The 20,695-nt window shown below is 35.4% G+C and overlaps 1 protein-coding gene across 3 annotated transcripts; it reads left to right on the forward strand.

Annotated features, from left to right (window-relative positions):
- The first annotated feature begins 3,459 nt into the window (after window positions 1–3,459).
- etnk2 (ethanolamine kinase 2) lies at window positions 3,460–20,516 on the forward strand. Of its 3 annotated transcripts, none has more exons than XM_053483903.1 (8): window positions 3,460–3,783; window positions 9,343–9,602; window positions 11,908–12,048; window positions 14,057–14,199; window positions 15,112–15,195; window positions 15,295–15,455; window positions 16,312–16,385; window positions 20,078–20,516. In XM_053483903.1, exons 1-8 carry the CDS (start codon window positions 3,637–3,639, stop codon window positions 20,148–20,150), a joined length of 1,083 nt encoding a protein of 360 aa, XP_053339878.1. In that variant the 5' UTR covers window positions 3,460–3,636; the 3' UTR covers window positions 20,151–20,516. The 3 variants fall into 3 exon arrangements, with proteins under 3 accessions (XP_053339878.1, XP_053339879.1, XP_053339880.1); XM_053483904.1 differs by lacking the exon at window positions 20,078–20,516 and adding an exon at window positions 17,695–17,844; XM_053483905.1 differs by lacking the exon at window positions 20,078–20,516 and adding an exon at window positions 17,631–17,802.
- The last annotated feature ends 179 nt before the right edge of the window (window positions 20,517–20,695 follow it).

Raw genomic sequence — 20,695 nt, forward strand, 5'->3', positions numbered from 1 at the left:
TTGACCCAATCAGTGGGTAAAATTGAGACGCTTGCTGGTTGCTTGCATTTCATTTTATTTTTAATTTTTATTATTTTCAAAAAAGATGCAAAATGTACACAAAACTTCACATAATGTAAATAGATCGTCAGAATAAGAAAATATGAATATCTTAATTTTGACAAAAATGTCAGACAAAATCATATAATCCCAAGGTGACCATTTGTTAAATATAAAATAAATGTTACATAAAAACTCTAAAACAATAAAAACAAGAGGCCCCTGTAAATCTGATTGAAACTGCATTTTTCTTTGCATTTAAATGTTTGAACACTTTTTATATAGACATTTTTAATACAAATCTTATAATGCCCACATGACATCAAACATTCCCCATCTAATATTTTAACTATCAGTAATATATCTATTACTATTTAATTTCCTTCAAAATGAAATTGAAAAAAAAAAAACGATAAAACTTTTAATACAATATTACTAATTAATGTGGGGTGAAAAAACTGTTGTCCTGAAAAATTTAACAGATGAGTACTCGTGTTCATCAATCTGATCTACAGTATGCTGGAGAAACTCCCAGGTGTGAAGACACTGCTTTGTGTAGTTATCATCAAAGATAAAAAAAAAAAACATTGCCTCCAACAATGGGAAAGGTCTGTCAGGTTCCTTTTGTCTCATTCCCAATTCACAATTTATTAAGTGACTATTTATGACTAATTTACCTCACAATTTAACATGTGAGGGATAACAGGATACGGCGCTCCACCTGGATTTAATACGAAACATTCACCCCTTTTTTAACTTCTCAACAAACCCTAGATGAATACGATATTTAAGTGATGAATTTACAACTTACAATAAATATTTCATAAGGATGAAGAAAAAGCTCATTTTAAACGATGACGCATTTTCATTTATTGAATAATAAAAAATTGAATGAAAAATTTTTTTTTACCCCACACCACCATAACAAAGAGCATTTAATTTGAGCAATAAAAATATGCTTGCTTCTACCACAACGTACAAAAAAAAATAAGTAAAAATTTACATTATCTTACCATAAAATACTGAGTGCTCGGAGTATGATCCAGTCAGAAGTGAAGAATTCAAAAAGTTCATTAAGAATAAACCAACTGCTGGGTTAAAATAGGATACAGAAACAGAAGACATATTAAGACTGTCATTAAATATTGCTTCTTCTGACAACTTTAAAATATTATAAAATCTACCAACAGCATTCCACACACAGCTTTAGTGAAGATTACTATTTACATTTAATATTACATTTAGTAAATTTAGTTTTTTTATGTGTGTGTGCTACAAATGCACTTTTCTTATAATATACAGTATAGCCGACTATTGGCACAAAATATGAAAACATGAACTCCTCACAGCTCCATATCAAAATATGACCTAAAAGGTAGAAAAGCGAATGAACATGGAAATGAGCTTGCTCCTACCACAACTACAAACATTTAAAATTTAGGTAAAAATTCATTATAACTTACCATTAAATACTGCCAGCTTAAAGTGGCAGGCACCTCGCTTCAGAAGTGAAGAATCCAGAAATTATTTGTCATGTCGTGCCTCAATTCCAAAAACAGACTTGCAAATGGAAAGCATACAGGAAGCGTCACAAAGATGTATATATTATACCATAACCGTATAAGTGCAGGACACCTGTATTGCCTGGAGCTCAAATCTCCGAAATCGTTGAATAGGTGCTATCTTTAATAACTGATTGATGTTTTGAGCTGTACACACCTATATACATTCCCTCTTTAAAAACTCTTAAACTACACTGTGACACAATAACACTAATATTTCAAACATTTTGCAGGCTGCCGCTTGGAGAAAATAGAGAATAAAGAATAAAGCAGTTGTTGGGTCAAAATAACCCAACCAGGTGTTCATTTGTAAATTACCCACTAGATTTTATTTGACCTAACATGAGCAACCCAACAAATTGTTTAAAGTACCTGAAATAACCCAGAATTTTGACCCAGCATAAACAACCCAACAATGTGTTTACAAAAACAACCCTGTAGTGGCTATATTTATATAAAATCAAAAGACAGATGTCCTGACTGAAATATATAGGACAAGCTATTATTTACTATAATATAACATGATGAACATGTATATCATAATATGGCATGATAGTGATAATGATAATGCTTTTATTTTAGAATTAACATAAATTATGCTAATCATGATAATAATTAGAAAAAGAAGTCAATTGTAAAGGGTTTTATGTCTTCAAATATTTTACAAAAAGGCAATACTACTACCTACTACTACTAATAAGAAGAAGATGTTGTTGTTGGTCTTTCGGCTGCTTCCAGCAAGAGGTCGCCACAGCGGAATACACAGTCCGCACTACAACTTGGCACAGGTTTTATGCCGGATGCCCTTCCTAACTCAACCCTCCAATTTTATCCGGGCTTGGGACCGGCACTGCAGTGACTGGGGTTTGGGCACTTGCTGGGAATTGAACCCGGGCCTTCCGAATGGCAGGTAAAACACGTACCACTGAGCCACCAGTACCCTTCAGTAATAAGAAGAAGATAAAGAAGAAGAATCAGGGCCCAAGCACTCTGACATCAGCTTTATGCCATAGTGTGTGAAGAGCGTCTTGGTCCTCTAAGGATTTTATTTTCCAACATCCAGGGCTTTTTGGGGTCTTAGTCTTGAAAATCAGCACACAGGTTAGAATCAGCTGCCGTTAGGTCGTCTGAGCAGCTGGGCCCTGGGCTTGGGACAGGGCCATCACACAAAATTTTGCTGCATAGCTTGTACACATTTTCACATATGCATGCGACACTCGGTGGACAGGTATTTTGGGTTGTTTGCAAAATGAACCAAATGGAATTTGATATACCCCTCTTGTGGGATTTTTACAATTGCCACCAAACATGGCAAGTATGATCTGAAGACATTGAGGATGCAAATTTGCAAAGGGATTTTTCATATCTCAAATAGTTCAGCCATGACTATACCTTAACTTGCGAAAGTGGCTAATAATTAATAAGTGACATCATATTTAGTGACATCACGTTGAGTGTGATGACATTATAGTGTGATGCTTTTGTTTCAGCATCCGGGGCTCTTTGGAGTTCTTAACATAAAATTCTCCCTATTTTTTAAATTATTTCATAATGGTATTGGTATGTCCACTTTATGGATATGCATTTTAAAATGACATTTTATGTTTCCTGTTGTAAAAGAAAAAAAAAAAAAAAAATGCAATAAATAAATAATTTAACGTAATGACGTAATAACAAATCATGTAAAGACGCGCCCTGGGCGTGGCCTGGTATTTGGGTGAGAGGAGAAGAAAGTAGGACGTTGGAGTGACGTAGAAATGTGGGCGTGTCTATGAGTCGTCATCTGTCCGTGACCAGTGATCGGATGATTCGGTGTGGGCGGAGCCTGTAGAGGAAGCCATAGTGGCCGGTGCCTGAATCGAGTCGTACCGGCTTTTTATCTGCGCTACACTGCTCCTATCCGTGTGCAGGGTCCTGAACACTTTAACAATCTCTTTCATTAAGCAGAGCATTTACATTGTGCACCTTTTTGTTCATATCGGAGGAGTTATAAATATCGGAGGTTTCTAATACGGAACGAAAAATAAAATATATTATGGAGACAGAAATACACGTGCCTGTTGGCTCGCCCTCAATCAGAAAATTCCCCATACACGTCGATGAGCACAACGTTAAAGACGGGGCTTTAAAATTAATAAAAGAGCTGCGGCCAGGCTGGGACATGGACCAGGTCAAGACCAAGGTAGGTTGGGCGTTTTCATTTTAACACCAGGTCCGGTCATGTGCACTAGTTAGCTCTCCTATAATACAAACACTATTAAAGCTAGCTAATTTTATCGGCACACCACTTTGCGCCCTTAAAACGTGAAATAAAATATATATCATATAAAAGGGGTGTGTGTTTGTGTGCGCGTTCTTGTGGACGCGCGCGACAGTTAGCTCGAGCTTATGAATGATATTAGCATAGCAACCAAAGGTTAGCCATGTAACGTTTGAATATGGCTTTCTCGCTGGGTTTTACTCATAAACATAAGCTTTAGCTATTTAGCTAACTGAATATACATTCAAATAAGCATAGTAATGATATTCATAATAATACTACCCATAATAATAATAATAATATACGTAAGTGGTTAATAATGTAGACAGATAACAGTCTTGTGTTGTCAGGTAGCAGCTGGCAGTGAGCTTTCACTCTGGAGTTCAGTCATAACTAACTTACTTAATAAAACAGCCTGGTAATTAATAGTGTTAGTCTTGTGAATACCTATTCTTACATTTCTTTATAGACTACACAACTCTATCTTTCTTCTTTAAATTTTTGGGGTTTAGTTAATACTAAACTTTTAAGTTGTTTAACTGAATCATTGTGTATATACAGCTTGATTACAAAGAAAAGAAAAAGAAATTGTTGCAACAGGTTTGCAGAAGTCCAAATATTCATTTTAATCCGTAATTAATAAACCAGAATTGAGTTCGTCATGTCATGAAGAAGAAACCTTGAAAAGAACCAGGCTCTCAGAGTACCCAGTCCTGTTCTCCATGACTCAGGATAGTGGGATCTGCAAATTATTACAGTGTACGGGTGTAGAAGAGAAATGACAGACAGGACTAAGTGGATTGTTGAAATGGTGGTACGTATAAGCATATCGTCAATGAGATTTGGGACGAATATTTATTATTATAGCAGTAGGGTTTGGGTATGAATCTATGAGGTGTCCTTGTAGTGTCCGGACAAAGCAATGCAAAAGGTACACTGGATATACATGTGCCACCTACACCTATAATCACAGCACGTTTTGTGTTACTGAGACATTACGACAAATTTAGGTCCATTTGAATGGTCATTTTATAAACCCACTATTACTCCTTAATTTCATCCTCTCTCCTTCTGTTCAGTTACCACATAGTGGTCTTTTTTTTTTAATTAAATATTTGAAGTTACCTTAATGAAGGTTGGCAGTAGACGTTTTCTGTTTAACCCTAATACAGAAAAATGTGACAAACCTTTTGGCACTGAGATCAGATAAAGGACTGAATAGTGCCACGTTGTAGTCTCCGTTATTTTACCTATATTTCAGATGACTCAGTAACCAAGTCATGACCTTTTATTGCAGTGTATCTCCCATATTGTTTTAAGATAAAGTCCTTAATGTGTCTTTATTACTATTGAGGTTGCTCAATAATGGCAAAAATCATAATCATGATTATTTTGGTCAATATTGAGTTCATGAATATTTAGCACAAGTTTGGAAATATCATCTTTTTTAAAAAGCTTGTGCTATTTAACACTAGATTTTGTTAATCTTTAAATATAAACAAAAAAAAGTCCTGGCCTAGTGAGGGCAAAAAGCACCTTTGTGTACCATAGTTGTAAGGCAAATGTATGGCCTGGGTTTATAACACAATGGAATGTGACAATAATCGTTGGAAGCCAAAATTATAATAAAAAAATTTAATTTAATTAATTTCAACAAGCTCCATCCACACCTGAAAGTCAGATCAGGATACAGACAGATGATGATTCAAGGATTTATTTAGTTTTTTTTTTTGCATCACTTAAACTCCCCTTCCCCTTTGACAATAACTAAAATAACTTTCTGAATGCACTGTTTCGAGACTAGATAGCTATGTACAGCTAGACAAGAATAAGCTGCACTGTTAAGTTCTCTATTCTGATTGGTCACAATGTGTAGCAGCAGCTTTGGCAATAGTGCAAGATGTAACTCAAATTACATTTTTTCTAATTTGTTGTCATTTCTGTAGTAACAACTAACCCAGTGATTGTGTGTTATTATTTATACAAACATGCATATAATAATTGGTATTAATGAATAATTAATAGTAATAATAGTAGACAATAGATTTCCTTGTCTTCCTGGTAACATATCAAGGTAAAAAAAAGAGGTTGATAATGGTAAAAAATATATATAATTTATGTTTATAATGTAAGTTATAACAAGAGGTAAGTTAGCTGTGGACATTCCACAACATTACCTGTAAAATTATTATAATAATAATAAATAATAAACAGATTTGTCTAATGTGTACAGTATTTGAGGGCAGTGGTGGCTTGGTGGGTTAAGGCTCTGTGTTACTGGTCAGAAGGTCGGCGGTTTTATTCCCAGCCCTGCTTGTTTGCCGCTGTTGGGCCTTTGAGTAAGGCCCTTAACCCTGTACACTCCAGAGGTGCTTTGACCCCAGCTTACTAAGAAAGCTGGAATATGCAAAAAGAAATAAATTATTTGACTGTGCAGTAATATACATGTGACGAATAAACGATGAACTTAACATCAATATATTTGCAATTTACATTGGTAACAAATTGCTGATGTGTTAAACGGATGTTAGAGTGTAGTGTTATTGGAACATAACACATATGCCTTGAGCTCGATGTCAAAGATGTTTTATTGCTTAAATAATATTGATAGATTGTCACAGTGTACTTCTGTGAGATTTTAACTGTATTTTTGGTCTTTTTTATAATACTTAGAAAATCTAAGGACAGCTGAAGAAATGTTAATATTTTGTAATAAATAGTTAAAAATTGTATATTGTCTACAAGAAGAAAATATGTAACTTATTTTTTCCTGTGTTAGTTATTTTTTGTAGATGGTAAATATCATGCATTATTGCTAATTTCAGTTTTATTTTTTGAAATCATTAATTTTACCATTTAAGTTCCATGCTGTGATATTCTTGTTATATCACTTCCTTACTCTATGACGATATTTTTTGCATAAATACATTCCTACATGTTTCACATACATTCCTCCTACATGACGTCCTTTGCGCTCCTATTCTCCCAGCATAGCCACCATATTTTTATCAATGACAAAAAGCCTGCATTGTTTCTTAGACTTGTCTCACTTATTCATTGTGTGGACTGCACACTGCCATTCAGACAAGGCCAGATTTTGGAAGTGGGCCTTGATGGTGATTGTTTATTTAGATTAGATAGATTACCAGTGTTCAGTCTCCTTCATCACAGGGCGATTAGGTGACACAAGATGGCAATAGTCACATGACCTGGTGGAAAGTGAAAGGAGAGGTTCGAAGCAGAGTCTGTTGGGTTGATTACTACCCGAGTCACTTGTGTTTAAAAAAAGATAAAATTTTAAATATTCATCTTTTTCCAAAAATGTTCTTCAGAACTGTTTCTATCACTTTCACTCTTTTTTGTGCTATGATTATTTCCCTGACAAGACTCATGTCAGAATTAATTTGCTTAAGTCTTTTTTTTTTTTACTGAAATTTTTTTCTTGACTTAAAATGCATTTACATTTATCAGTTCATCAACATATAGGGTAATTTACACCTCTTCATAGCAAAAACACGAGCAAAAATAAAACCCTGGTTGTTTGTAAGAAAAAAATGACAGCCATTTCCCTTAATTATTTTCTCTCTCAGAATTGATCAGTCAGAATAATGGTCTAACAAAATCCAGTGCTGTGTCACATATGAGCACTGATTTGCTTGTAATGGATCAATCCGCAGGCTTAAATTGATGTAAAGCCATTTCAGGAATGTCAAAAATGTTTGAGTGGGCAAAAAGTTTTGGATTGTGTGGCTGTTTCCTGGGACATGTTTTCCCAGATACACAGTAGGTTCATCAAGTGAGCTAAAAAAGAAAATTCATCAATTTAAGTCCAATTAATTTTTTTTCAGAATGTTTCAGAATAAGATGAATTCTGGAGCAAGTAAGTTAGTTTGAGGATAAGTAAATTAGTTTTGGGATGAGTAAGTTAATTGCAGAAACAGTTCTAGGACTAACAACTTTATACCAGGAAAAGCCAGTTCCCGGATAAGGTGTTTAGTTCTAAGATAAGTAAGTCCATGATAACCAAGTGTTAAAGCAAGGAAATTCTAAGACAGGTGAGTTAGTATCAGTAGTATGTTTAAGGGTTAATAAGTTTAAGAATAAATAAGTTTAATATGTCTAAGATACAATTGTGTAAAAAATTGTTTGTCCACTTACTGATTTCTTTTTTTTTTTTTTGCATGTTAGACACACTTTAATGTTTCAGGTCATCAAACAAATTTAAATATTAGTCAAAGATAACCCAAGTAAATGCATCATGCAGTTTTTAAATGAAGGTTTTTATTAATAAGAGGGAAACAAAATCCAAAAACTACATAGCTCTCTTGTTCGCAATTAAGAAATCACTCAAATAGGACCTTTCTGACAAGGGAATTAGACCAAAATATTTCCAAAAGCTAGACATCATGCTGAGATCCAAAGAAATTCAAAAAGGGTTATAAAGCCATTTCTAAAGCTTTAGGACTGCAGCGAACCACAGTGAGAGCCATTATCTACAGATGGCAAAAAGATGAAACAGTGGAGAACCTTCCCAGGAGTGGCCGGCCGACCAAAATTACCCCAAGAGCACAGCAACAACTCATCCAAGAGGCCAAAAAAAGACCCTACAACAACATCCAAAGAACTGCGCAAATGGCACCATGAATTCTGCTGTCTACCAAAAAATCCTGAAGGAGAATGTCCGGCCATCTGTTTGTGACCCCAAACTGAAGCGAACTTTTGTTCTGCAGCAAGACAATAATCCAAAGCACACCAGCTAGTCGACTTCTGAATGGCTTAAGAATAACAAAATAAAGACTTGGAGTGCCCTAGTCAAACTCCTGACCTGAATCCAATTGAGATGCTGTGATATGACCTTAAAAAAGGTGATTCATGCTCGAAAAACCTCCAATGTGGCTGAATTACAACAATTCTGCAAAGATGAGTGGGCCAAAATTCCTCCACAGTGCTGTAACAGACTCATTGCAAGTTAACGAAAACGCTTAATTGCAGTTGTTGCTAAGGGTGGCCCAACCAGTTATTAGGTTTAGGGGGCAAACACTTTTTCACACAGGGCTATGTAGTTTTGTATTTTGTTTTACCTTATTAATAAAAACATTTATTTAAAAACTGCATGATGTGTTTACTTGTGATATCTTTTACTAATATTTAAATTTGTTTGATGAACCGTAAAACATTAAATTGTAACAAACATGCAAAAAAAGAGAAATCAGTATGGGGGCAAACACTTTTTTCACATCACTGTAAGTAAGTTTAAGGATAAGTAAGTAAGTTCAAGTAAAATTTCCAGGACAGGTAAGTTAGTACCAGTACCAGGATAGGTTTCAGGATGAGTAAAAACCTATCCTGGTACTGGTACTAAGGCCAGGTAAATAATTTTCTTACCAGAATAACTAAATAAATTCTGAGGTTACAGTGAAGTAAAAAAAAAAAAAAAAAAAGGATACTTTTTGTGTCAGCCCCTTTTTCTGTTCCTTTTAGCTTTTCACAGAAGGAACGACCAACAAGCTAGTGGGCTGCTACGTGGACGAGAGCCCAGAGGACATGGTGCTGGTGAGGGTGTACGGCAACAAGACCGAGCTGATTGTGGACCGTGACAACGAGCTGAAGAGCTTCCAAGTTCTCCACGCCAACGGCTGCGCTCCTCGCCTCTACTGCACTTTCAACAACGGCATCTGTTATGAGTTCATGCAGGGAGACGCTCTCGGCACGCAGGATGTCAGGGACCCCGTGCTGCTCAGGTAAGGAGGCAAAACCTGGAAATATGCATATGGTTGTATAAGCTCTATGCTTTGTGTTCTGGATGCTGCTACAAGTTATTACTCGTATCCGTCTCTCATTTTCTGTTCAGTTCCTGTACCTGAGCAGTTTTAGAGCAAAGTACTGTAAAAGCATCTAACTTAGGGCATGAACCAGTGAGAAACAGGTGTAGATGATGATCAGCCTGGTGACCAGTCTGGTGAAGATGGAAAACAAGGTTCCTGCTGCAGTTGTTACATAAACACCCATTAAAAAAAAATTCATTTTAGCAACAGCCACTTTGCATCCTGTCACAGTAAAACATTTGTTCCCATTTCTTTAATTTAATCTACATCATGTAATTTAGTTGAATAAGAAAAAATAAGGGGGCTCAAGACTTTTGCACAGTACTTCGGTCATGGTAAAGGTGCTAATATTAGGTGTGGATATACACTAGCTAAAATAAAGAATTGAACATTGAAGCATGCTCTAGCCTGGTGCAGTAGCGTGTGTGTGCATACAGTTAATGGTGGTTGGTTTATTTATTTATTTATTTTTATTATTTTTTTAAGAACACCTGCCAGACGCTTGAACTGCCAGGGTTAAATTGATATGCCCCTCATCTGCTTTAGTTAAAACAAGTAGAAAGGTTCATGTGAACACCTTTTTAATTACTCATTAATTACTCTTTTTTGCAAGAGGAGAAAGAAAGGACAGTAATTTAAAGCAGACGAGTGGTACCTGGTGTTTACATCAGATGAGTAGTTTAGAAGTTCTCTGCCCATGACTGTTCTTGTTGTAGTTGTCTTGATCTAGGGGGTTAATCAATACACAGTAGCAGTTCTCCTGGATCATGGGACAATGAAACATGATGAGGTGGAATAAAAATGTGAGGACAGGAATGTCTGTTCCTGCATGCCACCCTTCACTCCCTTTTCAGACTGGCTGTATGCCTTCTACAATGTTGCACTTGAAGGACTCTCCTTTATCATTTAGAAGGTCATTTATTTTTAGTCGTAACCTTGAATAAATTGCTACAGTACAATTATTAGCATAGTTTGTTTTCTATACCACAAAAATATCTGTATAGTAGAAAGGTGTGTTTTCCAGATGCAGTAGGTTAGCTAGATCAGGTAGATCGGCTACTTTGTTTCAGATCAAGTGTGAAATTATAAAAGATCTCCTTTTAGAGAAAGAGACAACTTAAAGGGTCAAGGGTGTGTTTGGTAGGACAGTATTTATAAAGAGCAAAGTTGAAAAAAACAAAACAATGTATGCATTTATGTTCCTTGCCTCAAAGACAAAACTGTTCATGGTCTTTATGGAAAAAAAGCACAAGCAATTTGAACTGTCCTGTTAATTATTTTTGATTAAATGTTAAATTGTGACTTTTATTTCAGTTCACTTCACAAAAAATGATTTAATCTTGATGTAAAAAAAAAAAAAAAAAAAAATTTTTTTGCCACAAGCATGAAATTTATTTAATGGTCTATGAATGTGAAATATAAATGTGGGGGGGGGGGAAGAAACAAAGATATAATAAAAAACATGTTTCTCATAATTCCTATTCATGCTTGTTAAAAAAAGTTTTCTAGAGCTGTGCGATTAAATCAATTAGGTAATTTAATTTGCGATCTTTTATTGGTTGATTTAATTAATTGTATCAATGGATCAGTTTTTGATTTAGAATCGAATTACTGGTTGTAAATGCAGTAAGCATGCAAATGTTATTTGGTCTAAAATGAAGAATTTGTTAATAATATACCCCAGCTTTTACAGAAAATGGAAACTGATCTCCTGCAAATAGTCATGTGCTTTTTACTCTTTTCATTTTATCGGTATATATAATATAGCTGCTTGAGACAAAATTAGACTATAAAGATAGTGCTTAATGAGTTTTAATAAATACAAAGACTGTGCTGTGCTGGTTTGATAATCAAAGCCACACTGAAGTTTAAACCACTCTGGACAGAAGTTCATGTAATTTCGAATGATATATACAGAGGGGCCTGAAAAAAATGTATATACACTTAAAATTTATACAACAGTTGTTATCTGTGTTAAACCTTTTGAATTTGAAGATTTGAAATATGGCAGCAATGTGTAGTATTATGTTTCCTTTAAAGATTGTTATTGATTCCAGCATCATTGATACTATAGTGTGACCGTCAGAAGAGAGGCGTATATTTTTCATGTTGAAGTGTGCATACTTTTTTGGGCCCTCTCTGTATATATTTATTTGTTGAATGGTCGACACACACCAATCAGTGACGTGTTTTAATCTCAGCTTTTTTTGTCTTCCATTAGACTCATAGCTACAGAAATGGCTCGCATCCACGCCATCCACGCCCACAATGGCTGCATCCCCAAACCCAACCTGTGGATCAAAATGCGCAAGTACTTCTCCCTAGTGGCCACAGAGTTCACCGACCAAGCCTCCAATGCCAGGTAAGCTGAGCACTGATACACAAATGCCTGAGATGAGGACCATCTGAAAAGCTAGCGCAGATGAATCATTTCAGAATGGATCGATTTAAATTATTTGAATTATATTGATTTCACTATTCAACCATGTAGCACTGGGTCTCATCATGAACTTGATTTATGAGACATGCATCTGTCCATAATCATGTGCTGTCTCTACCTGATCTTTTACGTTTAACTTAAACTGGATTCTTATTTTGTGTTGGATAATTCATGCTTACTTATCTTTTTTTTCTTCAATGTCAGTTTGAACTGAGGTAACAGGCATATAATGGACCATGAGAAACTACAGTCTGGGCTAGAAGGAAATCACCCCCTATTTTATTTATTTAGTGTCCTTTTGACCTGCTGCTTAGGATCTGCCCTCTTCCACATACTAGACACATTAAAAGTGCACAAATGATGAGTAATACTGTGATTGATGAGATTTGTTTATTTGTTTCTTTTTATGTCCTTTTTTTTGCAATTATTTTAACAAGCTGAGACAGGTTTCAGGTGCCACCGAATGCTTCAGCTAAAATACACCTCAGATTATGAATTGTTTATGCTCACAAATGGAATCTAGCTTCACTGTACATTTCTACACAGTGACTAGCTTCATATTATTATCGCTTAATGCCATTATTCCATACCAGACACCATAATTATATGTAAACTTATTACGCTATTTGTAAAATAGCGTTTCTTTTCCCATGTGCTGCAGCAGGTTTCTATCCGAGGAAGCAGAATTATTCATGACATGAGCATTATTGGTGTCAGTGTGCACCCTGCACCTGAAAGGCCATTATGTAAGGACATAACCAGCTGGAGATCACCAGCTGGAGAATTACAGCAACACAGACACTTGAAAATCTACAGATGTTTACATTCCTCTGTGTATCAGGAACAGCTTGATAAACCGCATGTGTCATGTTGCAGAAGCACTTTTTGGTCATTAGAGTGTTTTACATTGACATTGAATCAATATTGTATTTTAAAAGGTGTTTAAAGATTAATTGTATTCCAAGTCTGCATGGATCAATCATGAATTGACCAAATAATAGCCAAAAAAATTAAAAAGAAAGAAAATGGATGGTTTAATTGCATAATTTGATCCATACGTAATTAAAATATTACATCTAATAATTATATACTTTCACAGATTTAAACATTCAGTTCATTAGTTTAGCATAAAATTAGCTGCCTATAATTGAAATTAGAAGTTTTTGTATCTAAAGAAAAAAAAAATACTGAGACACAGTTAAATTAGGTCGTGTACACTGGGTGAACGAAACCAGATTTAGTCCCACTGCCCTTCTCTACAGATCCACTTCCTGTGTTGACAAAGCACGTCTCAGATTAGGGCCAGAGAGAAACACAGTGCCAATCCGTTATAGAGAGGGGGTCAGATGTTTGCTTGTCTGTGCAGTTCCAGAATTAATCTTCTAAGCCCATTTACTCAAGGAGAGTGCTCCATGATGACGTTGGCTCTTTAGTTGGTGCGAAAGTTCTTGCTGATTGCGCTTTTTTAGAAAGTAGGCATGTTCATGGAGCAGGTGATAAAACGGCCAAAAGAGTTAAAACACGATTTTTGCAGTTAGAGGGTAATTCTTTTTTCCTAGTTTGCTGTATTTAATTCAGAATATATTTGCTTCATAATAAGGTGCATTTGTACATTTGAGGAGAAAGAAAATAATTTAAGAACCTTTGTTTAAAACCATGTAGGCCTAGAAGCACATTTTGGACATGAACATGGAACAACTGCTTTCTCATGCTTATTCATGAGGGGGAAAAAAACATTTTAATATATTTAACAATCGTCATAAGGCATAACAAGCATGATCAATCCAATCCTTCATGCCACAGGGCACCCTTTATTATGATTGAATGTAGCATCTGATTTATAAGGTACTTCATCTTTGAAGTGTGTGCTGGTTAAAGAGCATTCTGCGTGCAGTTAAGCAATCTAACGCCTTGTGTTTCTCTTCTCCAGGATCCGAGAGGAAGTTCCCAGTAAGGAAGTACTGGAAGAGGAAATGGTGTGGATGAAGGAACACCTGTCTCAACTCGGCTCGCCCGTGGTGCTGTGCCACAATGACCTGCTTTGCAAGAACATCATACACAATGTGAAGGAAGGTGGGTTTAATAGTGTGGGAAATTATTTCTTCATTGTTCCTCTTTTTTATTATCTTACTGTAAATGTGTCTGAATGAGTATAATTCCATTATGTACACTGTTGTTGTTTTTTTTGGTTTAGTTTTTTTAAAACATTCTTAATCACATCTAAAGCAAGATAGATATCCCATTATGGTGCATTATTAACATCTAAAATGTTAGAAATATACATTTTATGCATTTTAAGCAAATATATATATATATATATATATATATATATATATATATATATATATATATATATATATATTTTTTTTTTTTTTTAGGCATTTGGCAGAAGCTGAACCTTTCGAACCGTAGTCCAATGCCTTAACCTCTGAGCTATCCACAACTGACCCTTCATACATATCATACATTGTATATAAATGGCCTAAAGTGCCCACTGTACAAGTATCTAGAGAAAGTATTATGATCTGGGGCTGCTTCAGTTGCTCAGGTCTAGGCTCAGCAATATTATGTGGCAATAGAATGAGGTCAGCTGTTGACCTAAATATGTTGAATGACCAGGTTATTACATCTATGGAGTTTTTTTTAAAGAGTAGTTCTGAAAACATACTTTTCTCCCTGGACCACTCCAAGAAAAAGTGTGAATCATTTTCCGACATCAGTTAACCACCACCACATTGTGAGACGTTATCAAAACTAAAGGCAGTTGAACAGAGTATTAGTGTGTGACTTATTTTTGGCTTGGCAATGTGTTTTTGGCAATGTATATATTACTCTGTATAGAGTCCAGAACTAGAGTAACACATGGTGTACATCTCTGGACTAAAAGTTCCCAGGAATCCAGTTCGTCAAAGCGTGTTGAGTTAAGATTATTATTTATTAAGTAATATAGAGCTGTTAATTTTTCTCCCTACTGTGCTTTTATAGGTTATGTTCGCTTCATAGACTATGAGTACTCCAGCTACAATTACCAAGCGTTTGACATTGGGAACCACTTCAATGAATTTGCAGGTGACTAATTCACACAAAATAATCAATACTGTGGCCTGAAATGTTAAAGGTTTGATGTCATGTGCCAGATAGATCCCTGTGTGTTTTTATGTGAGACAGGCATGAGTGAGCTGGACTACAATTTGTACCCAAATCGCGAGCTGCAGCTGGATTGGTTGCACACCTACCTGAAGGCCTACAAGAGCTTCACCAAGAAGGGAGAGGAAGTGAGTCAGCGTGAGCTCGAGACCCTATACGTGCAAATCAACAAGTTCTCACTGGTAAGTTATCAGAGAGGTGAGAAAAGAAAAACGCTGTTATAAAGGGAAAGAGAAGGGAAGTTCAAAGTAGTGCTTTCAGCTTTAGAACAGCCAGGTGAGCACCAATGCAGAGGCAGTATGACGGACAATTATCTCAACAACATTATCATTTGGACTGATGAATCAAGGCAGTGACGGAAATGAAACTACGCAACAAATTTAAGTTGCTTAAAGTGGTATTGTAAAATATCATATCTTTGCATTAAACATGTATTCGGCTTATATTTTACCTTCAAGTCTCACGATAAATGTGCAATCATTTTAATGAATGAAACCATGATTTTTAGTAACAGGTCAAACGTTTGGGCACAACACAAGTTTGTATTTATTTTTATATATTCTAAAAAAAATACTGAAGATTTTAAAACCATGAAATAACTTTAGGTAATTAAGAAACAGTCAGTTGTTATTTTAAGACATGAAGGGCTTTTCATATTCAAATTATTATCATTAAATTATCATTATAATTATTGTTAATAAATTATTATTATTAACAATATTATCATGCTGCGTTTTTCTTAACAAGGTTTGATGTGTTAAAGCTTTTGGCAGATGTTCCCCCACGTGGTTTAGCTTTGGAAAAAACTTTGCAGGTGGCAAATTTGACATCTTTTAAAAAGACTTGATTATATTCAGAGACATTTTGATATGGGTGTAAACTTATGTCAAGTAGCAAAGATATTTTTTAAAAAGTAATTCACTTTTAAACCCTAAAACAGTATTATTTCTGGATGATTGTTTTTTTCTCCACACTTACGGACGCATCCTAAGAGAGTGACGTTCTCCTGATTAACCTTTCGTTCTTTTTTTCTAACAGGCATCTCATTTCTTCTGGGGCTTCTGGGCTCTCATCCAGGCCAAGTACTCCTCCATCGACTTCGACTTCCTTGGGTAAGTGGCTTTCCCGAAGGCACTTTTATATCTTTTTTGCTTAGAATTAATGTTTGTTTAGAATTAATAATTATGATGGTTGACAAAGAGCTGCTCAGTAAAAATGTAGCTTTTAGCTTAATTGACATAAGTTAAATGTTAAACTCTTGTGTTTTAAATAAGTTTGTATTATTTAAATGCTGCTCTTGGTTTTTAAGTAAGAAAACTAATATAAGGAATGGACTTTAATTCAAGATCTTACAATTGTGACAACATTTACTTTGATAAAGCATTGTTTATGCACTGTATAATTACAAAAACTAGAATTTATAACAACTATAATATCGAATTGCAATATTTAAAAGAATCATGATGCTTAAAGAATCAGAATATTATTTGAATCAGCACCTAGGTCTCGTGCTATCACATTGGGGATGACTTGTTATTCCCATGCGTATTAAATATGTTCTTTGCTGTTTCTTGTCCCAGCACATTATTATTACATACTCGATGCTAAAATGGTGAAAAGGCTTATTTTTTATGTCAACATGTACTGTATATAACACCAATTCGAGGCCCTGCTCATATTTGGTATTAACCTTGGCTTTCAATTTACACGTTTTTGCTTATGCTTTAAATTTGTCAGTGAATCCTTATGCTTGTATGTACGTAGGGTCATCAAATTCATAAAAAGGCAACTCTATGTAGCATTAACCCAAACATGAAAATACTAGCTCATTACTCGAATGTTTTAAAACAACCAAATTTTGGCAACATTTGACTTGATTTGTAAATAAAAATGTTACCCACTTTTCACTATACTGCATTTTGTGTAGCTTTTTCTCCGCTAATTCTGTTTTATTATTGTTGCAAAGTTAGCAAAACAGTACAGTTTGTACACCATGGGCTAATTTTACCATTCCATGAAAGTATAGAAAATGTTGTCGATGTTCTGGTATCAGTTTATCTGCATGATCCCCACTGCACTGTATATGAAGTATTTGCCTGGCGTGTTTTGAAGTGCAGTTATGAACTAAATTGTTTCATTGTGGAACTTAAATATATGTCTTTAAGCATGTTTATGTAGCTGTATACTCAAACATCAACGGATATTTCAAGCACCCCTGTAGTTGCAACAAAGAACCTAAGATGGCTGGTGAATGTATTGGGTAGAGTTTTTCCTGTTTTAAAAATACATCGCTTTCAGTGTGGGGTGAAAAGTGTGAATGAGGTCTGTACTATAGTTACATAGCGGATTTCTTTCAGCTCGGCTGGATAGAAGGTGCCGAATGCTACCGTTTCTGTTGGTGACACTGGTGTCTGTTTGCAGAGGAGACACAGACACAGGAGTCAACAAAAACCACAGGCTCTAGCACATTACCCCCATCAACATGTGGCAGGATTTTTGTTCTTACTGGATCTAATGACTAAGGGCCTTTGTCTTAAACACACACAGCAGAAAGACAACTAGAAGGGTGTCCTTGTGTGATCTGGATGTAGGGTTTTCAAATGAACGTAGAACAAGGGTGATGTTTGAGTTTGACAAGATGTGATATATGATGTGTACAACATTGTAACACTCTTTCACTGTTTTCATTGTTTTCATTTCATCATTTTCCTCTCTGTGTGGGAATCTCCTTTTATGGAGTTTTGTGGACGTTACTCAGTGTTTATCTGTGCCAAGGAATGATCAAAGAACTTGAGTTATATTTGCTAGCTTACTTATAGAATGAACGTTTTATTTTCAACATTCTCATAAATACTGCACTAGATTTTTTAAATAAAATTAGGGATTTTCAGAATACATTTTCAATCAATTAGTTACTGTTAGGAATTTAATTAATTAAAATCATATTAATCAATAATGTCTGTTCAGCATCAGAGTTAAAGAATTTAAGAATTACAACCCAGCAGTAATCTAACTTTAGCTGAACTATCCTTACTAGCCAGGCTCCTTACATGCTTCCTAATAACCTATTTAAAGAGTCTGGTTTCCTTTTGTGAACATGGAATTGAGTCAACCTGCTTACAATCCACTTCCACCTTTCGGTTTTAAAATGGGGGGAATATTTAAATGAAAATAGAAACATCACATTTATGAATCCTATCAGTAGTGTGTATTTAATGTTACTTCACTATACTTACTGATACTTAAATACTAATTTTGCCACGGAAATGTTCACTAGTAAGTAAAAATTATACTCCTTACCCAAAAAATGAAAAGAACTTAAAAGAAACTATCCTGTTCCAGCTCTCATCTTGTATTGTTATAATGTTTTGGCCACAAAACTATAAGATTTAACACACCTTCCTGAGGAGGTGCTCTTTCACTGTTTGAAATTTTGTCAGCTGATTTTTACCTGTTGTGGATTTTTGAGGTCATGGCTAAATGTTCATCTTATCTGTCAAAAACTGTGTATATTTGTTTGGACGAGTATGAGTTATGAAACATTTTACACAATTGGTAAGTTATTTTTATCAGTTGATTTTAACCTTTAGGGCTTATTTTCAGAAATATATTCAAACTAGATTTGTTTGAAGAACTTTTGTGTATTTATGGAGTTGTCAGACGTATATACAGTGAGGTCAATAGTATTCGACCACCCTGTGATTTTGCAAGTTCTCTTACTTAGAAATCATGGAGGGGTCTGCAATGTTCAGCATAGGTGCATTTCCACTGTGAGAGACAGAATCTACAAAGAAAAATCTGAAAATAACATTGTATGATTTTTTTAACAATTTATTTGTGAATTACTGTGTCAAATAGTCCATTTGCTTCTTACGGACACCCTCCTTGGTTTTTCTGGCTGTGTGCTTTGGGTCATTGTCACCCAGCCATGACCCATCTTTTATGCTCTGACTGAGGGAAGGAGGTTTTTGCCTAATATGTCACAAAACATAGCCCTGTTCATCCTCTCCTTAATACAGTGCAGTCGTCCTGTCCCCTGTGCATAAAAACACCCCCAGAGCATGAAGCTTCCAGCCTCATGCTTCACTGTAGGTATGGTATTATTGTGATGACACTCATTCTTCTTCCTTTAAACACGGCAAATAAAGTTAAGACCAAAAAGTTCTACTTTGGTCTCATCTGACCACAGGACTTTCTCCCTTGACTCCTCTGGATCATCCAGATGGTCCCTGGCAAACTTCAGATGGGCCTGGACATGGGCTGACTTAAGCAGGGGAACCTTCCGTGCGATGCAAGATTTTAAACCGTGACGTCTTAGTGTATTACGTATTACTGATGGTAGCCTTGGAAACGATGGTCCCAGCTCTCTTCACAGCATTGACCAGCTCCTCCCGTGTAGTTCTGGGCTGATTCTTCACCATTCTTACAGGTGCTACTAATTTAGAATCATGAGCAGAGAGTAGCTGGACTATTTAAAAGCAAAATAACAGGTCTTTAAGCGTCAGAAATCTGGATGATAAGCAAGTGATCAAATACTTATTTGACACAGTAATTCCCAAATAAATTGTTAAAAAATCATACAATGTGACTTCCGGATTTTTCTTTTTAGATTCTGTCTCTCACAGTGAAAATGCACCTATGCTGAAAATTGTAGACCCCTCCATGATTTCTAAGTAAGAGAACTTGCAAAGTCACAGGGTGATCAAATACTTATTGACCTCACTTTAAGTGCTGGAACAACTTCCCAAAAATGATTACCCCTAAACCTTTTTTTTATTTTATTTTTATTTTTTTACCCCATCAGATATGCTGTGCTGCGCTTCAATCAGTACTTCAAGACCAAGCCGAGTGTCATGGCTCTGAAGATCCCTGAGTGAGTGGAGACAGAAAGCTAAAGCTTTGACCTTGGAACTTGTTTGGATGGTGGGATGGTTCTGAGATACAGCAAGGATGGGTACAAGGCCAGATCATGTTCCAGGGTTCCTCCTCTGAATCACAACTCCGGTCCACCTGTGTGTCCTTACTTCCGTGTTTCATCATAAAGCACTTCTCTCTTTTTTTGTTCCTTTTTTTTGCACTTTATTCATTTCTGGTTTAATTATATATTTATTATCGCATGCATTCATCTAAACTTTTTTTGCAGTGGGCTTTAACAGTTTGTCTCTGCAAGTATGTAACCATTAACTTTGATTATTTTTGAAAATGAGAGAGAGAGTCTTAGTAAAAAAAAAAAAAAAAAGAAATTATAATAATAATAATAATAATTAGAAACTATTTTTTTCAGACCTGAAGCAGAACATGTGCTATTCTGTAAGCTTATGCTTGATTAAGCATAACTTTTTTTTTTTCCTCAGACATTCCTGAGAAGTTAAGGCCACCAGGGCTATTTGTTCTTTGCTTTCTGAGGACCATTTTTCTGCCT

Source organism: Clarias gariepinus, chromosome 23, assembly GCF_024256425.1.
Source record: "Clarias gariepinus isolate MV-2021 ecotype Netherlands chromosome 23, CGAR_prim_01v2, whole genome shotgun sequence".
Taxonomy (NCBI): domain Eukaryota; kingdom Metazoa; phylum Chordata; class Actinopteri; order Siluriformes; family Clariidae; genus Clarias; species Clarias gariepinus.

Excerpts from the sequence above, each read along its gene's own strand:
- etnk2 (XM_053483903.1), top strand. The coding sequence starts at position 3,637 with ATGGAGACAGAAATACACGTGCCTGTTGGCTCGCCCTCAATCAGAAAA. Across the intron at positions 9,603-11,907 it reads AGGGACCCCGTGCTGCTCAG|ACTCATAGCTACAGAAATGG; the intron begins GTAAGGAGGCAA and ends GTCTTCCATTAG. Across the intron at positions 15,196-15,294 it reads CCACTTCAATGAATTTGCAG|GCATGAGTGAGCTGGACTAC; the intron begins GTGACTAATTCA and ends TATGTGAGACAG.